This window comes from Cervus canadensis, chromosome 2 (assembly GCF_019320065.1).
Source record: "Cervus canadensis isolate Bull #8, Minnesota chromosome 2, ASM1932006v1, whole genome shotgun sequence".
NCBI classification, from domain to species: domain Eukaryota; kingdom Metazoa; phylum Chordata; class Mammalia; order Artiodactyla; family Cervidae; genus Cervus; species Cervus canadensis.
The window spans coordinates 19,584,512-19,603,175 of record NC_057387.1 but is presented as its reverse complement, the minus strand read 5'-3'; the positions used below and the strand labels follow the sequence as shown (position 1 = coordinate 19,603,175).

The window sequence follows — 18,664 nt, the reverse complement described above, 5'->3', positions numbered from 1 at the left end:
ACTACATTTCCTGCTGCCCTAGCCACCAACTCCCCTGAGTACCTGGTGCTGCCAGAACCCCTGTGACCCAAGCAGCTGCACCATCTTCACATCTGGCCCTCACAGGGGCAAACCCAAGTCCTCCAGGGCAGCCTCAGGAGCAAACCCCAGTGGATGACCCAAATGTAGAGGTGGAAATAAAACCACAGTTGAAACCCAGAGGCAGTGTGGCTACAGAAGAAGACCCAAAACCTTCCCACCAGCTCTACAAGCTGCAGACTAAATCCATACAATCAACTAGGCAGACTCTGTGTCTATGGAGTATATAAAAAGACACTGAGAGCTCCCACAAAAGAAAATGCACTATTTCTGACAACTGTGGACATTGGAGGCAAGAACACACAGGAGTAGGACCAGATTAGAATCTGAGCTGCCCCCACAGCAGGTCCAGAAATCAACACAGTGTTGGAGGGCATCCTAGGGAGGTAAGGTGGACTGTGACTCCCAGAGGGGGAAAGAACTCTTGACACCAATGACTCAAGAAAAACATTTATTATTCTTATGTTTTTGACTTGTTATGTAGATTCTTTTGGATTTTTTTCCTTTTTTTTTTTTCTCCCTCTTGCAGTTGTCAATTTTATTGGCATTATGAAATCTAATTAAGCTTCTGAGCTTTTTTTTTCCTCAGTCACATTTTTTATTGTTGTTTTAAACCTCTGCCTCTACATTGGGCTTTTGGAGTTCTGGGGAGTTTTCCTTTTTTTTTTCTTTTCTCTTTTTTTAATTTCAATTTTTCATTTTTTAAACCTATTACTATTTTTCTACATTTATTCCTTTGTTTGCTTTTTCTACTGTTCTTTTCCCCTTGCAGTTAAGTTCAGTTCAGTCGCTCAGTTGTGTCTGACTCTTTGCAACCCCATGGACTGCAGCATGCCAGGCCTCCCTGTCCATCACCATCTCCCAGAGTTTGCTCAAACTCATGTCCATTGAGTCAGTGATGCCATCCAACCATATCATCCTCTGTCATCCTCTTCGCCTCCTGCCTTCAATCTTTCCCAGTATCAGGGTCTTTTCAAATAAGTCAATTCTTCACATCAGGTGGCCAAAGTATTGGAGTTTCAGCTTCAACATGAGTCCTTCCAATGAATATTCAGGACTGATTTCCTTTAGGTTGGACTGGCTGGATCTCCTTGCAGTCCAAGGGACTGTCAAGAGTCTTCTCCAATACCACAGTTGAAAAGCATCAATTCTTTGGCACTCAGCTTTCTTTATAGTCCAACTCTCACATCCATACATGACTACCAGAAAAACCATAGGCTTGACTAGATGGACCTTTGTTGGCAAAGTAATGTCTCTGCTTTTTAATATGATATCTAGGTTGGTCATAACTTTTCTTCCAAGGAGTAAGCATCTTTTAATTTCATGACTGCAGTCACCATCTGCAGTGATTTTGGAGCCCAAAAAATTAATTCTGTCACTGTTTCCATTGTTTCCCCATCTGTTTGCCATGAAGTGATAGGACCAGATGCCATGATCTTAGTTTTCTGAATGTTGAGTTTTAAGTCAAGTTTTCACTCTCCTGTTTCACTTTCATCAAGAGGCACTTTACTTCTTCTTCACTTTCTGCCATAAGGGTGGTGTCATCTGCATAGCTGAGGTTTTTTCTATTTCTCGCAGCAATCTTGATTTCAGCTTGTGCTTCATCCAGCCCAGCATTTCGCGTGATGTACTCTGCATATAAGTTAAATAAGCAGGGTGACAGTATACAGCCTTGACGTACTCCTTCCCCAATTTGGAACCAGTCTGTTGCTCCATGTCAAGTTCTAACTGTTGCTTCCTGACCTGCATACAGATTTCTCAGGAGGCCAATCAGGTGGTCTGGCATTCCCATCTCTTTAAGAATTTTCCACAGTTTGTTGTGATCCACACAGTCAAAGGCTTTGGCATAGTCAATAAAGTAGACGTAGATGTTTTTCTTTTTTTTGTTTATTTTTTTTGTTTGTTTTTCTGCTTTATTTATTTATGCTCTGTTTTCTTGATCTATTTGTCAGATTCACCGTTTAGCTTTTTAAGCCTCTCTATTGTGTGTTTTCTCTTTTATTTTTAAAATTTGCTTGTACATCTATTATCTTTCTTTTTGCTTCTAACACACATCTAAGTAAGTTGTCTAATAAAACTGGATAAGTATAATGATATGAAGCCTGTTTTTTATGCCAATCAAGTTTATCTGTGCCTAAATATTAGTTGCATTAAGAAAATTATATTCTATAAACAGTTATATTATTTTCTATTTCTCCTTTCTCTTACTTTCTCTTATTAAACAAGGAACTTTTCATTCTAAGGGACAGACCTCTTAATTCACAATAGCTCAAGGAAAAAAGGAACATATTGGCTTGCATGGTGGAGAAGACAGGTATGTCTGGGTGCAGGCATTTCAATGATGCCATTAGGAATCTGTGCCTGTGTCTCAGTCACACTTTCCTTTAGATCTTCTCCATACTTGGGTAGCCTTTCCCAACTTAGTGCCACAGCTAATAGGCAGGCTTGTATCTTGCAAGCCTAGCAACTCAAACAGAAAAAGAACCCAGCCCCAAGGGCTCCAGCACAAGTTCCAGGATTGAGAGTCTCAGCTCATGCTCATATATGCGCAACCAGTCACTGTGGGGGTCGTGGCGGGGAGGGGAATGGTCAGGGAGTGTGGGGGAAAAGAGTCAGCTGTCAACCCTAGTCGACATATATGGGTTAAAAATGGGACTGAGTCCCCAAAGAAAAGGGAGTGTTGGTGTGTGGATGAGTGGTGAGAGGTAGAACAGATGGATAAACAAAAGGAGCAATGTTAGTAGGAAAGGGAGATGCTGAACAGGCAAGAACACCTAATGTCCCCTAGGTCTTAGTAAATACTGGATTGGCAAAGCTCAGTTTTTTCATCAAGAAGTTCAGGAGAAGCTAATGGGAGCAAAAACTGGACAGAAGGGTAATCAGAGTGTTCATTTCCTTTCCACATGGAGTAGTTCCTTCATCCACATGATGGTACTACGGGAACATAAAACACATATCCTTCTCTACTTTGTGTTTCTACTAACTAAAACAACGTTTTTCACTACAGCACTTTATCTCTAAGATTCCCAGAGTTGACTGTAGCCAGTAGACACATATAGCTATATAAATTTAAATATAAATTAATTGAAACTAAACTAATTTAAAGATTTAGTTTCTCATTCACAATAGCCATATTTTGAATGCTCAATAGCCATCTCTGGCAACCATGTTGGACAGCTCAGCTGTGGCTTATCATTTCTGTCATCACTTACAGTTCTGTTGGACAGCTCTGACTTAGCACATTAAGCTAATACCAGCAATTTGTTATTCAGTGTCTTTCTAGTAACAGTTACTCTAAAGTGGATTGGGTGAGAAATTTTGATTATGACAGAGAAAATGAGAGAAGCTGACTAGGACCATTCCATGGTCCTATTTTCATTTCTTTAAAGGATTTCAGCTCCCTTCAGATGGGACAGTCCCTGCCATCACAGAGATCGAATCCCTGGTGATCTCTTTGAACATAACCCACAACAGCAGGCTGGGACTGGATGCCCAGGAGCCACCTGAGCGCAGTTGTGCTTGGGAGCAAGGGAGTGTGAGCGGCTGGTAATGTCAGCCCCACTTTAGGAGCAGTTTATCTAAGACAGTCAGTACCCACTGATACCCAAGTGTCAGAAATTTCCACCCCTGTCATGCGCTTGATCATCTCTCAGTGTTACATAAATCTGATAAAAACTGATTTTTTTTCCCTTTTTTGTTCTGCAGACCTGTCCCTCTTTGTTCTGTTGTTGTGATAAATAGCCAACTTGATAAACTTGAGGGGAGGAAATTGTTTACTTCCTGTAATGTTCGAAGTGTTGATGAGAAGACTCTATACTCAGAGGCAACAGGTAAGAAGTTGCCACTTTCTATTTTAAGTTTGGTCTCAGCTATTTGGGGTTTTTTTGTTTGGGGAGGGGTGGGGTTGGTTTGGTTTGGTTTGGTTTTTTAACCCATGCATGCCCAGAAATTCTTAATTCCCTGTCATGCAGAGAACAAGCTATTGTTATTCATTGTTTGCCAGTATCTCTCAAAATTTTACTCATGTGCCTTTTGGCCCATTTTCAGGATTTTATTCTGAAGGTATACTAACATGTGTGCAACATTACAACGTGCGTATGGTTGCTCTGTTGTTGTTTAGTCGCTAAGTCTTATCTGACTCAATTGGGACCCCATGGACCCCCTGCCAGACTCCTCTGTCCACGGGATTTTCCAGGCAAGAATACTGGAATAGGTTGCTGTTTCATTCTCCAGGGGATCTTCCCGACCCAGGGATTGAACTCACTTCTCCTGCTTGGCAGGCAGATCCTTTACCACTGAGCCACCTGGGAAGCCTCTAAGGTTGCTCTAGAGTTCTAGTATTTGTGCTACTCATGCAATGTTATTTGACCTAGCCAAAGATTGGCCAAACATAGATATCTATCAATAGGAGACTAGGTAAAGAGACTACAGTTCATCCATATACTATATTGTGTGTGCCATAAAAATTATTGTGGAAGAAAATGGCAGCCAACTCCCATGGACAGAGAAACCTGGAAGGCTACAGTCTGTGGGGTCACAAAGAGTCGGACACAACTGAGCAATTAAACAACAAATAAGAATAAGGGAACTCTTTTGGTATGATATGGAGCTATATGTCATTACTATATTCTGAACGAAAAATACAAGATACAGGACAGTGACCGTATTTATGCCATCATTAGTGCAGAAAAAATAGAGAGGTTCTTCCCATTCTCTTCCCTTTTTCTTCTTCCTTCCATTTCACCCCTTCCTTTCTTCTTAAATATTTCTAAAGCTATTAGGGAGAGTGGGGGTAGGGTGTGGTAGGCTCAGGGGTGAGCGCAGGGTCAAGGGGAGGGATGACTATAACAGCCTGTCCCTGTCTAGGAGCCTGAGTGGAGTAAAGGGTGTCGGCCCAGGGCGGTGGCCCAGCACTGGATGTCTGAGTCTAAGTAGGGGAAGGAAAGAGTTCACGTGGGGAGCAGCATGGGTGTCGGAGCCCACAGGGAAACGGCGGCATCTGCACAGGCTGGGAACCCGGCTTCTCACTTCAGAGGAGTCCAGATATGGAAAAAGTGCAAATAAGAATGAACCATATGGTCCTGGATCGGAGGGGGCGATGTGGACATGGATATTTTCTATCTTTTGCTCTTTGCAAATACTGTTGTAATCAGTAACTTTGTATATTGTCAGCTCTCACAGGGCCTTTGCAAGTGATGGGTCCTAGAAGTTTCATCTTCAATAGTTTCAGACTTAGAAAAGTTAATTTAGATATCCAGTACTTTTTGTTTGTTTGTTTTTCTTTTTATTTTAATGGAGCTCAGATTCACATGTTTGGGTTAGTCAGAATTCTTGATGTAGGATATATACAGTCATTATTAGTATTTACATGAAAGGTAACTTTAACTTACTCATTCACTAATGTACTTATTTTTTCTAATTTAATAACAAACATCTTGAAATTTTCAATCAAACAAGAACCAGAATCTTAATAATATTATATCCCTACCTAATTACTTTTCCCCATCTCATCCTTCTGTTTTTCCTTCAGAAGTAACTGTGATCTCGAATTTTGTGGTTTTCATTCCTTTATACCTTATCTTTTTAAGTTTTATTCAGAATATATGTGTGCCTAAGTAATATATTGTTCAGGTGTTTGTTTTTGAACTTTGTAGAAAAGAGATTGTACTGTATGTGCTTCTCTGGGATTTGATTTTTTTTTTCCCACTCAGCTTCATATAACTGAAGTTCACACAGGTTGTTGCTTCTGTAGCTTGTTCATTTACTGCAGTATAATATTCCATTGTGTGACTGTACCGCAATGAATTTATCTCCTCCTCTAATGGTGGAAGTCTGACAGTTATGAATGGGGCTACTATGAACATTCTTATTCATGTCTTCTGCTGGTATATATGGGCAAGAGCTTGGCCTGTGCTTAGGAGTGGAATTTCTGGGTTGTGGGGTGTAAGAGTGTTCAGCCTTACAGAGGAATGACAGATTATTTTCTCAAGCTGTACAAATTACATTCCCACCGGCAACAGATGAGATTCTCTTGATCCCTATCTTTTCCAGCAATTGATAAAATCAAGCTTCTTGATTTTTGCCAATCGAATGGTTGTAAAATGGTATATCAGTGTGATCTTAAGTTGCATTTTCCTGATATATTTATTAATCATATTTGTCTCCCATTCTGCAAAATTCCTATTTGTTCAACCTCTTTTATTGTTTTTTCTCACTTTTTTAATCGGTTTATAGGAATTTTTTATCTATATTTTTATTAAACTAATCTTTTTGTTGACTGTATAAGCTGCACATATCTCCTAGAATATGTAAGTTGCCTTTTATTTGCTATGTTATCTTTTTATGAACAGAAATTTTTGATGTAAATATAGTCACATTTATTAAATTTTTTTCCTTTACAGAGAATGCTTTTGTGTCTTGTTTAAGAAATTCATATTTCCCTTAAGTGTAAGCTTTTGCAGGAATGATGGATAAAAGAAACAGGGGAAGATCATGAATAATTTGAATCCACAGTTAATTTAAATCCCATTCCAGGCTGTGATTTGTGCTTCCTGTCTCACTAAACCTTTCAGTATCATAAAGGTACCAGATGACACAGTTGTAATTTTACTTCCTTTCACCTTTTTGACTATCTCTAATGGAAGTGGTAAAGAACCATGAAATGACCAAGAGGTAGATGACTTGGTTACCCAGGAGATGCTAATACAGTATTGTGATAGTCAAAAGTTGATTCTTAATTTAGCTGAAAAATAAGAGTACGCAGATATCCTAAGAGTACCAATATGAATCAAAGTGCTTTTCTTTGTGTGTATTTATATATATATTATTATATATATTAAATATATATATTTCTACTTAGAGAAGTTTCATCAGGTTAAAGTCAGTTGACTTATAATCATCTCCTTCTATTTTGTTTAGGTTTATTTATAAAGCTGTATCCTGAAAAAAGTTTAACATAAAAGAGCTTCTGGTGAATTCCATACCCATCTGCGTAAGGCACTGCTCTTGTCATCCACTGTTGAATCCCCATCAGGCAAAACCTGCTAACACAGACCTTCCTAAATAAGTCTTTTGAATTCAATTCCAGGAGCTCCATTTCCACCTTCCAAACTTTTTTAACACAGAGACACTCCCTGTGAGAGTATCAGCAATTCTTTCTGTCTCCTTAGGGTGAGTGTCTGGTTCTCCTAAAATCTGAATGGGCTCCTTAAGGTTGCTCAGGCGTGATATCTGATCCATTGCGGACTGGAGGAAAAATTCATACTGAAACTTTTACCCCAAACTTGGAAATGCCAGAAAACTGTAGAAAGGAATAAATATGTGGGTACATGAGTGTGTGTGTGTGTGTGTGTGTGTGTGTGTGTGTGTGTGGTGTATGCATTTTAAATTACAAAACTAGCTTCATTGTATCTAAACAAATCCTCTAGGCAACAGTAGGAAACACAACCAGTTTCTATAGAATCAGACCCTTCACCTCTGTTGTCTTGGAGCCTAGGGATTAAACTACTGTACCTTAACATAGACTGTGTTATTGTCTCTTACCAGTAGCATGGTTTATCATCACTGGAAGGAGCCTCATTTCCTAAGTGTCTTAATCCATTTGGACTTCTATAACAAAATACCACAGGCCAGGTAGCTTGTGAAAAACAGAAACTTATTGCTCACAGTTACAATGAGTTAAAATGGAAAGTCCCCAGATCAGGATGCCAGTGTGTTCACCTTCTGATGTGGGCCCACTTACTAGTTCATGTCTGGTACCTTCTCACTGTGTCCTTACATGGTGGAAGGAGCTGGAGATCTCTCTGGGTCTTTTTTATAAGGGCACTAATCACATTCTTGAAGGCTTCACCTTAAGCACTTCCCAAAAGCCCTGCCTACTGATACCATCATATTGGGCATTAGGACTTCAACATATGAATTGGGCCAGCCCAGGATGGGGCGACCCAAACATCCAGACCATAGCATTAGGGCTGCCATCATGAAGTACCACACACTAGGTGTCTTAGAACAACAGAAACTCATTGTCTCATGGATCTGGAGACTATAAATCCAAAATCAAGGTATCGGCAAGGCTGTGCTCCCTTGAAGGTCTAAGGAAGGGACTATTCCATGCTCTCTTCTAGCTTCTGATTGCCTCATGCATCCTTTGGCTTGTAGATGCATCACTCCACCTTCAAATGGCATTCTCATGTGTGTCTTTGTATCATTTTTCCCTCTGTCCATGTTTCCCCTTTTTATAAGGATACCAGTCATATTGGTAGGGTCCACCTTAACAACCTAGTTTTAACTTGATTACCTCTATAAAAACCATATTTCCAAACAAGTTCACATTAGGAGGTACTAGGAGGGTTAGGACTTCACCATACCTTTTTAGGGGCAGGGGACACAATTCAAACCATAACAGAACTTTAGACAAGAATAAAAGTAAACTGAGAAACTAATGTTCTATAAAATATATTCTGCTTCCAGTAGATTGAGTTGAATCTATTGCAGGCAATGGATTCTTTGGGCTTCAGTTTCTTGCTTGCTTTCTCCTTATTGAAAGTTTAGGCTGAACTGAGATCACCATTTTCGAAGGTCAAACTGGTTCAGTATTGACAATTTCCTATGGCTCAACCTAATAACTTAGAAATATCTTTGTGAGGGCTTCCCCAGTGGCTTCCCTGGTGGCTTAGCCATGAAGAATCTGCCTGCCAGTGCAGGAGATATGGGTTTGATCCCACATTCCTCAGAGCAGTTAAGGCCATGTGCCACAACCATTGAGCCTGTGCTCTAGAGCCCAGAAGCTGCAATTACTGAGTCAACGCACTGCAACTACTGAAGCCCACGTGCTCTAGAGCCCGTGTTCCACAACAAGAGAAGCCAGCACATTGAAAGGAAGAGTAGCTCCCACTCACCACAACTAGAGAAAGTCCTCACACCAATGAAGACCCAGCATAACCAAAAATAGATAAATTAAATTTTTGAAAAAAGAAATATCCTTGTGGTACCCTAGCCAGTCATCCTTCCACAGGCACAAGATCAGCTGGACTCCTCTACTTCCAGGGGCAACTGATTCTGGGATGGCCAAGTCTCCTGTCCTAGAAGCTCTGTCTCTAGGTCCCACCTGCAGTTCCCAAACTCCAAGAAAAGCTCCAGCAGATGACTCACTGCAGAGGCAAGGCTGGTAGTTTCGTCTCCCTAGAAATTCAGAGAGAGCTTTGTGAAAGTGTCAGGGAGGTGCCTGGGCTTGCAGATCTGCAGTTTACATGTCTGGCAACAACCACCCTTTCTTCCCAGTCTTCCTTCCATCTCCTCCTAGGACTATAGAGACAGTGGGCTTTTATGACAGCTCTGTCTCACAGCTCGCTTTCAAGGACACTAGGCATGTTAAAAATGTGAAGCTGAAGGAAGAAGCCAGCACTGCCATCTACTTTCACTTAATTAGTACAATTTAGACAGTGAAAGTACTTAATCATTTGGTCAGACTTACAAAACTGCTACTGGCTTCCCAGGTGGTGCTAGTGGTAAAGAACCCACCTGCCAATGCAGAAAACATGAGATGAGAGTTGGATCCCTGGTTCAGGAAGATCCCCTGGAAGAAGGCATGGCAATCCACTCCAGTGTTCTTGCCTGGAGAATCCCATATACAGAGGAGCCTGGCAGGCTACAGTCCATAGGGTCACTAGAGTCAGACACACCTGAAGCAACTTAGCATGCACACACAAAACTGCTACAACACACCAGACCTTCATCCAGGGGAAAAGAAGCTAACAGGAAGAATGCCAAATGACTGATTTTTCTTCTTTCTATCAAATATGCTCATACCTCCGTTTCTAGCCATTGTGCAGTTTTAGTTCTGACACTGCTTTGTCTATGTCCAAGGTACATAGCAGCATATGAGTGAGACTACACCAAATAACTAAGGGAAAAGCTCAGTAGCTGTTAACACAGGGTTTCCCCCATAGCCAGTAAGGGCAAAATGGGTTCCCTGTTTTGCAACAGACTGTTCCTAGGCTTGACCAAGCCCTGGCATTCTTGCCCTTATCAGACTTTTACTTTGACAAATACATAAGATTGGCAAAAGGTGGCTAAACAGGAAGAAGGAAGTAGGTAAGAGCACAATTGTTGCAACCTTCACTCTATTACTAGCTTGCTGTGTAACCCATGCAGTTGTTCCTCACTGCCCATTTCCCCTCTACACTGGATGGAAAATAACATTTTGAATGAAGATTAGGAATAGATGCTGGTCAGTGTTAAAATATCCTTGAACTATCAGTGCAAACATAACAAGGCAGTGAGTTTTTGCTCTTAACCCCATGCTTCTGAATGTCTAAGAAGCATAATAAGAAGATAGTCATGTACAGAAATACATTATTGGAGAAATAAAAAATAACAGAAAATAAAGGTAACTTTTTTCCTCTAATTGGAAAGTGGATGGAAACAAAGGGAAGTCATGGAAAACTTACTCCTTATTAAGCAACTTCCTGTCTCCTGTGTTGCCCACCCTATTACCTTCTCAGGACCCTGACATTCCCTCTACCCTAGGGAGCTGTAAAGTCAAATTGGTGTTCCATTAATAACCAGCCATCATGGAGCCCTAGCAAAACATAGTTTTCAGTGCCAACTATAATTTAGGAACAAGGTAATCTTTCAAATTTATATCACTGAAAATAAACCATGGATTTTTCTTCTCAGAAAAGGTTCAAATTTCTTCTGATAGTGTTATTGGTCTTGCACTACTATGGTCAACACAGAATTGCAGAATTGGCTGATTCTTCTTAAGTGTAGATTTAAAATTAAGTGGACTGCAGACAAAGGTGCCACAAGATAAAAGAAATAAAAATACCAAAAGATTAATATCCTTTTTGAATATGGTTACAAACATTCTCAACAAGACAGAAGTAAACTGAATTTCAACGGCACATTTAAAAGATTATATACACCATGACCATGGGGGTTTATCCCAAAAACACAATAGTTCCACATAAGAAAATCAGTCAGTGTAGTACACCACATTAATAGAACAAAGGCATAAAACTACATGATCATCTCAATAGATGCAGAAAAGTCATTTGACAAAATTCAATATCTTTTCATGACAAATATTCCAAAAAACAGGAATAGAAAATAACTTCATTAACATAGTAAAGGGCACCTATGAAAAATCCACAGCTAGTATCATACTCAATAGTGAAAGACTGAAATCTTTCCCCTTAAACTCAGAAACAAACAAACGAAAAAGGATTCATACTTTTACTACTGCTATTCTACATAAAACCGAAGTCCTAGACAGTAACTGAACAAGAAAAATAAAAGACATCCAAATTGGAAAGGAAGAAGTGAAGCTATGTTTAGATGACATGGGTTTATACATAGACAACGCCAAAGAATCTACCAAAAAAACAAGCTATAGCTAATAAATGAATTCAGCAAAGTTACAGCATATAAGACTTCATATAAATTTTAAACTTCTGTCCATCAAAGGACATTATCAAGAAAGTGGAAAGGCAACCTATAGAAAGGGAGAAAATATTTACAAATTATGTATCTGATAAGGGTTTAGTACCCAGAATATATAAAGAACTCTTAAAATTCAACCCAAAGGCCCACAATTTAAAAATGAGCAAAGCACTTGAATAAACATTTCTCCAAAGAAGGAATACAAATTGCCAACAAACACAAGAAAGATGTTCAACATCATTGGTCATTAGTGAGTTTCATATCAAAACCGCACTTCAAACTCACTAAGATGACTATAATTTTTTCATGGGAAATGTGTCAACCAGAATGTGAAGAAATGGGAACCCTCCTACATTGTTGGTCAGAATATAAAAGGGTGCTGCTATTATGGAAAAGTTTGGTCGTTCCTCAAAATGTTAAGCACAGAATGACCCAACAATTCTACTCTTAGGTCTATGTTCAAGAAAAATAGAAACATGTCCACACAAACTTATACACAAAAGTTTATAGCCGCATTATTCATAATAGACAAAAGGTGGGAAAAAAAAAAAAAAACCCAAATGGAAAATAACAAATGTTGGCAAGATGTGGAGAAATTCTAACCCTCATATGATGCTAGTGGGAAAATAAAATAAGGCAGCCACTATGGAAAACAGTTTGGCAGTTCATCAAAAAGCTAAACATAAAAATTACCATATGACGCAGCATTTCCAAAGGAATTGAAAAGAGACACACTACAGCTATCAGAGAGGAAAAGAAATAAAAGGAATCATGATTGGAAAAGAAGTAAAACTCTCGCTTTTTGCAGAAGACATGATTCCTTACACAGAAACCTCTAAAGATGCCACCAAAAAATTATTAGTGCTAATCAGTGAATTAAAGTCAAAGGACATAAAATTAATACACAGAAATTCCTTGTATTTTTATACAGTAACAATGAAAAATCGGAAAGAGAAATTAAGGAAACAATCCCATTCGCCATTGCTACAAAAAGAATAAAATATTTAGAATAAACTTACCTGAAGAGACAAAAGTTCAGTTCAGTCGCTCAGTTGTGTCTGACTCTTTGCAACCCCATGGACTGCAGCAGACCAGGCTTCCCTGTCCTTCACCAACTTCTGGAGTTTACCCAAACTCATGTCCATTGAGTCGGTGATGCCATCCAACCATCTCATCCTCTGTCGTCCCCTTCTCCTCCCACCTTCAATCTTTCCCAGCATCAGGGTATTTTCCAGTGAGTCAGCTCTTCACATCAGGTGGCCAAAGTATTGGACCTTCAGCTTCAGCATCAGTCCTTCCAAAGAATATTCAGGACTGATTTCCTTTAGGATTGACTGGTTGGATCTCCTTGCAGTCCAAGGGACTCTCAAGAGTCTTCTCAAACACCACAGTTCAAAAGCATCAATTCTTTGGTGCTCAGCTTTCTTTATTCAACTTTCAGAACATCCATATATGACCACTGGATAAACTATAGCTTTGACTAGACAGACCTTTGTTGGCAAAGTAATGGCTCTGCTTTTTAATATGCTGTCTAGGTTTATCATAGCTTTTCTTCCAAGGAATAAGTGTCTTTTAATTTCATGGCTGCAGTCACCATCTGCAGTGGTTTTGGAGCCCAAGAAAATAAAGTCTGTCACTGTTTCCATTGTTTCCCCATCTATTTGCCATGAAGTGATGAGACCAGATGGCATGATCTTAGTTTTTTGAATGTTGAGTTTTAAGCCAACTTTTTCACTCTCCTCATTTACTTCTTGATTAATGAACACTAATGGTTCTGGAACTGCTTAGTCAATTGGTTGTCTTCATTTTGTGCAAAATGTAGCAGTAAAAAAAAAGAAGTTGTGATACATATACACAATGGAATATTACTCAGCTATAAAAACGAATGCGTTTGAATCGGTTCTAGTGAGGTGGATGAACCTAAAGCCTATTGTACAAAGTGACGTAAGTCAGAAGGAGAAAAGTAAATATCATATATTAATGCATATATATATATATGGAATCTAGAAAGACTGTACTGATAAATCCATCTACAGGGCAGCAATGGAGATGCAGACATAGAGAACAGACTTTTGGACACAGTGGGAGAGAGAGAAGGTGGGATGATTTGAGAGAGTATCATTGAAACATACATTACCATATGTAAAGTAGATAGCCAGTGGGAAATTGCAGAATGACACAGGGAATCCAAAGCCTGTGCCAACCTACAGGAGTGGGATGGGGAGGGAGGTGGGATGGAGGCTCAGAAGGGAGGGGACATACATATACCTATGGCTGATTCATGTTGAGGTATGACAGAAACCATCACAATATTGTAAAGTAATTATCCTCCAACTTAAAACAAAAGACTGCAAAAAAATAAAATTTAATTTTAAAAAAGAGAGACTCTAACAGGACTTATTGTTCATTGCAATATTTTTTAATTTTATTAATATTATTATTATTTTCAGCTGCCTCAGGTCTGAGCTGCAGTGTGCAGGCTTCTCTCTAGCTGTGGCCCGTGGGCTCACTACTTGTGGCACATGGGCTTGTTGCCCCGCATCATATGGGATCTTAGTTCCCTAGCCAGGGATCCAACCCGAATCCCCCACACTGGAAGGCAGATTCTTAACCACTGGGCCTCCAGGGAAGTCCCCCACTGAAGTATTTTTCAAATTGCCAAAAGGAAGAAAACCAAGTGCCCATCAGCAGATAAATGGGTAAACAAAATCCATAAAACAGAATATTATTCAGGCATAAAAAGAAGGAAATTCTGGCACATGCTACAACATGAATGAACCTTGAAAACATGCTAAGAAAATATGCCAGACACAAGAGGGCAAATATTATATGATTCTACTTGTATGAAATATCTAGAGTAGGCAAATTCAGAGAGACAGAAAATAGATTAGAGGTTAAAAGGGGGCTGGAGAGACTGACAAATAGGGAGCTTTGTTTAATGGGTACAGAATTTCTATTTGGGATGATCAAAACATTTTGGAAATAGTGGTGATAGTTACACAATATTGTGGATGTAATTAATGCCATGAGTTGTACACTTGAAAGTGATTTAAATGGCTAGATTATGTTATATATATATATTATATATATACCACAACTTTTAAAATTTAATATAACATATAGAAAGCATTGAATTATACTATACACTTTAGTGTGTGAAATGTATGTTAAATGTTATATCAATAAAGCTGTTAAAAAAAAAAGGTAATGCTAACAATGCAAGCACATGTTCCCCCCCTCTATCCCCAAGCATAGCATTCCTATGAAACCTTTCATAAGCTGAAATAAGGTGAAGGGAAGAAACAGCTTCCTAAGGACACATCTTGCTGGTAAGTTGAGACAAAGCACAGATGCTCACAGACAGGATTCAAAGCTGTGGCAGCTTGATGCTAAGATGCTGCAATTCCCTGGGAATGAGTTGATGGTGCCACTCGGGGTGTCTTTGGGTACCTGCTGCCTCTAAAAGGCTCACTGCAAAACAAATGTTGAATGCTATTTTTGCTTTTCAACTTTTTTCATAAAAGCAAAACTCCTCTTCAGATTTCTTTCAGTTAGTGAAAAAAGGTACTAATATAGGTCTTTTGTAAAATCAAAGTTGAGTAAAGCAAATTTTTGAAAAGCAAACAAGAGAAAACAGCAGAGTCATCACTCATATTACCAGGATTCCTTTGTCAGTCACATTACAAGAGTGAAACAATGACTGATGTATTCGGTTTCTTTGATCTCACTTAAAATACTATTACAATAAGGTGTTTCTAGTAAAAGCAAAAATACGATTTGTATTGATACCAAATAAATTATTTTAATTGTTTAAAAATTAAGTGGGCTGGAAAATGTATCAATTTTGTGTTTTTGCTGTGTTTATTTTGCAAATCTTCTTTAACTTGTTACTCAGAGGAAATAAAAATTGCCCAAGCAAGAGACTTTGAAGTTTTCATTTTCTTCTACTCCTTCTCAGCCAGTTTCTTCCTAGGCTACAATCATTCTCAATAGCAGAACATTTTCAAACTCATACAACTTATCTTTGACCCTCAAAAACCTTTCAGTACAATGATCTGAATCTTACCAAATTGCCTAATAATCTGACAAAATTATAAGAAACCAGAAAGTTTTCCCACTTATGTCTTAATCTCAAAATCTTAATAAAACTACCTAACCTTTTTCCCTGAAGGAAAAGTATTATGAAATAGATACAAACTGGTCTTTTTTTTTTTTTTTTTCTGTAATACCTTTACACTATTTAGTCAATTCTGTTATGTAAACAGGGAGGAGGTCAGCAAATTTTATCCAAAAGAACCAGAGGGTAAATATTTTAGGCTCCTTGGTCATACAATCTGTTACAGCTACTTAACTGTGACATTGTAGCTCCAAAGCAGTTACAGATAATAAAGTAGCCTCCCTTATCCATAGGGGATACTTTAAAAGACCCCCAGTAGATGCCTGAAACCTCAGATCGTGCTGAACCCTATATATACTACATTTCTTCCTCTACATATATACATGTGTTAAATTGGGGCTTCCCTGGTAGATCAGCTGATAAAGAATCCACCTGCAACACAGGAGACCCCAGTTCGACTCCTGGGTCAGGAAGATTGCTCGCATAGGCTACCCACTCCAGTATTCTTGCCTGGAGAATTTCATGGACAGAGGAGCCTGGCAGGCTACAGTCCACCGGGTCACAAAGAGTTAGACATGACTGAGTGACCTTCACTCACTTCATTATGGTAAAGTTTAACTTATAAATTAGGCACAGTAAGAGAACAATAATAACTAACAATAAAATAGAACAACTATAACAGTATACTGCAAGAGTTATGTGAATGTGATAGCTCTCTCTCACAATAGCTTATTGTACAAACTTAATGCCTTTTCCATCTTAACTAAGCACATCCCTTGCACTCTGGCCATAACTTTCACAGTCTGAGGTGCAACACTAAACTAGCACAAATTTCTTTTTCCTTCCTCACAACTTCATGACAGAAGATGAAGTTCTTCATGGATAGAAGATTCATCCTTACCATCCTTCTTAGCAACCTCAGCATATGATTTTTTTCTTTCCTTTTTAAGTTGAGAACTTTCACCTTTTCACTTAAAGGAGGCACTATCTCTTTGGGAATTCCCTTGGACATATTTGAATTGCCAGAATCACTACTCTTGTGGTGCTCAGTCATGTCTAACTCCTTGCAACTGCATGGACTATATATAGCCCGCCAGCCTCCTCTGTCCATGGGATTTTTCAGGCAAGAATACTGCAGTGGGTTGCCACTTCCTCCTCCATGGTGTGCTCTGGGGATATTTTTAAATAAAATAAGAGTTACTAGAACACAAGAACTATGATACCATGGCAGTGGATCAATAGGTGGAGTGAAATTGAAGATTTATTCTCACTCAGACACTCCAAAGAGGAAGCTAATGGCAGAAACTCAGCTCCGCTGAAGTAAAGAGATAAGATGACCACTCTGGAGGTCAAGAAAACTTCCCTGTCTGTACATTCCCAAGAAGGCTCCTTAGGGGTCAAGAGGACACCACCCTCTTATAAGTGTGGACATGCACCCACAGACCTCTGTATGGGATTCATCTTAGTAAACAGTTGCACATGCATCTTGGGGAGGGTCTTAGGATCAGTCAGATGTGAAAAAAAGAAATAAGATAACCGGCCAAATGTAAACAAAGGTCCCAGAAGGACTGTCCTATATAAGTGATTAAAATCACCTCTTTACTGCACTCCTTCTCTTCATTAGAATGCCCACAACCTTTCTCTCTGCCTTGCTTCTTTCTTAAATAAACTGTTTCTCTGCTCTCCTACATGTTATGCTGTATCTCTAAAAAATAAACTTTGTACCTGCTTTTACAGTGTTGGCCTCCTTGAAACACTCTTGCTTTCAAATGGGGGAAAGAGCCAGGGCCACTTTGCTTCTGGCCTCTAGTACCTGGTGGCCTGGTGGCTAGGATTCCTGGTTTTCATCCTGGTAGTTGTTATTTAGTTGCTCAATTGTGCTCAACTCTTTGCGACTCCATGGATTGCAGCACACCAGACCTCCCTGTCCTTCACCATCTCCCAGAGTTTGCTCAAACTCATGTCTATTGAGTCAGTGATGCCATCCAACCATCTCATCCTCTGTTGTCCCCTTCTCCCCCAGCCTGGAATCTTTCCCAGCATCAGGGTCTTTTCCAATGAGTCGGCTCTTCGCATCAGGTGGCCAAAGTATTAGAGCTTCAGCATCAGTTCTTTCAATGAATATTCAGGGTTGATTTCCTTCAGGAAATTGCTTTGATCTCCTTCCTGTCCAAGGGATTCTCAAGAGTCTTCTCCAGCTCCACAGTTAGAAAGCATCAGTTCTGCCGCACTCAGTCTTCTTTATGGTCCAACCCTCACGTCCGTACACAACTACTGGAAAAACCATAGTTTTGACTATACGGATCCAGGTTACCCATGTGTAATTCCTGGGCAGGGAAATAAGACCTCTTTGCAGGACCACCCACTGCTGCCTCTCCAAGATCATTTGGTACTGAAACCTAGAAGTTCAAGGTAAACTGCTGGTCTCCCCATGCTGTTGGCTGGATACTCTTAACTTTCTCTCTCCTGTGCGTCTGTGATTTTCTTTCCCACTTTACCTGCACAACTAGGTTTCTAATAGCTTTACCCAATGCTTTAATACCCTCTTCGGGAAAGACTCTGTACTGTTGCTACTGCCAAACCCATTGTGGTCAATATCAATTAATTGGCCTTGACTCCCGTGGTGTTTTCCATTGCAGCCAACTCCAATTACTCCAGAGTTCCCCCTTTTACTCCAGGACTTGGCAGCCTGTACACAGTAACAGACTACTTACTGGGCTGGCCTCTTCCAAGCAGCCTGCCTCCCAGACATTATGTTATTTATAAGAAAACTTAAAGGAAAATTTTGCAACCGCTCTGCACTGTCTGAATGTCCTCTCCAGATATGAAAGGAGGATACCTTGTGCAAGGTACCAATAACCTGAGATAATCGGGTTAGAAATCAGCAGGGGTGTAGCGGGTACTTCAAGTCCTGTCTAGCAATAAGGTCAAAGGGAATTCAGGAGACACTCTGAGTCCATTTCATGTGCCTCCTAAATGTATTTAGGACACTGGATTACATGTCTAGAAGCACTCTTTGCTCTCAGT

The 18,664-nt window shown here is 39.6% G+C and overlaps 1 protein-coding gene across 4 annotated transcripts in view; it reads left to right on the top strand.

Annotated features, from left to right (window-relative positions):
* Window positions 1–18,664, top strand: part of THEM4 (thioesterase superfamily member 4) — a 47,862-nt gene that overhangs the window by 27,118 nt on the left and 2,080 nt on the right. Inside the window, exons 5-7 of one of the 4 annotated variants that reach the window (XM_043458624.1) lie at window positions 3,784–3,908; window positions 6,997–7,048; window positions 7,248–7,410. In XM_043458624.1, coding sequence (XP_043314559.1) covers window positions 3,784–3,908; window positions 6,997–7,037 — 166 coding nt within the window. In that variant the 3' untranslated portion in view covers window positions 7,038–7,048; window positions 7,248–7,410. Of the gene's footprint in view, window positions 1–3,783; window positions 3,909–4,944; window positions 7,411–18,664 lie in introns of those variants that run through there. The other 3 variants (XM_043458632.1, XM_043458618.1, XM_043458642.1) reach the window with 3 other exon arrangements.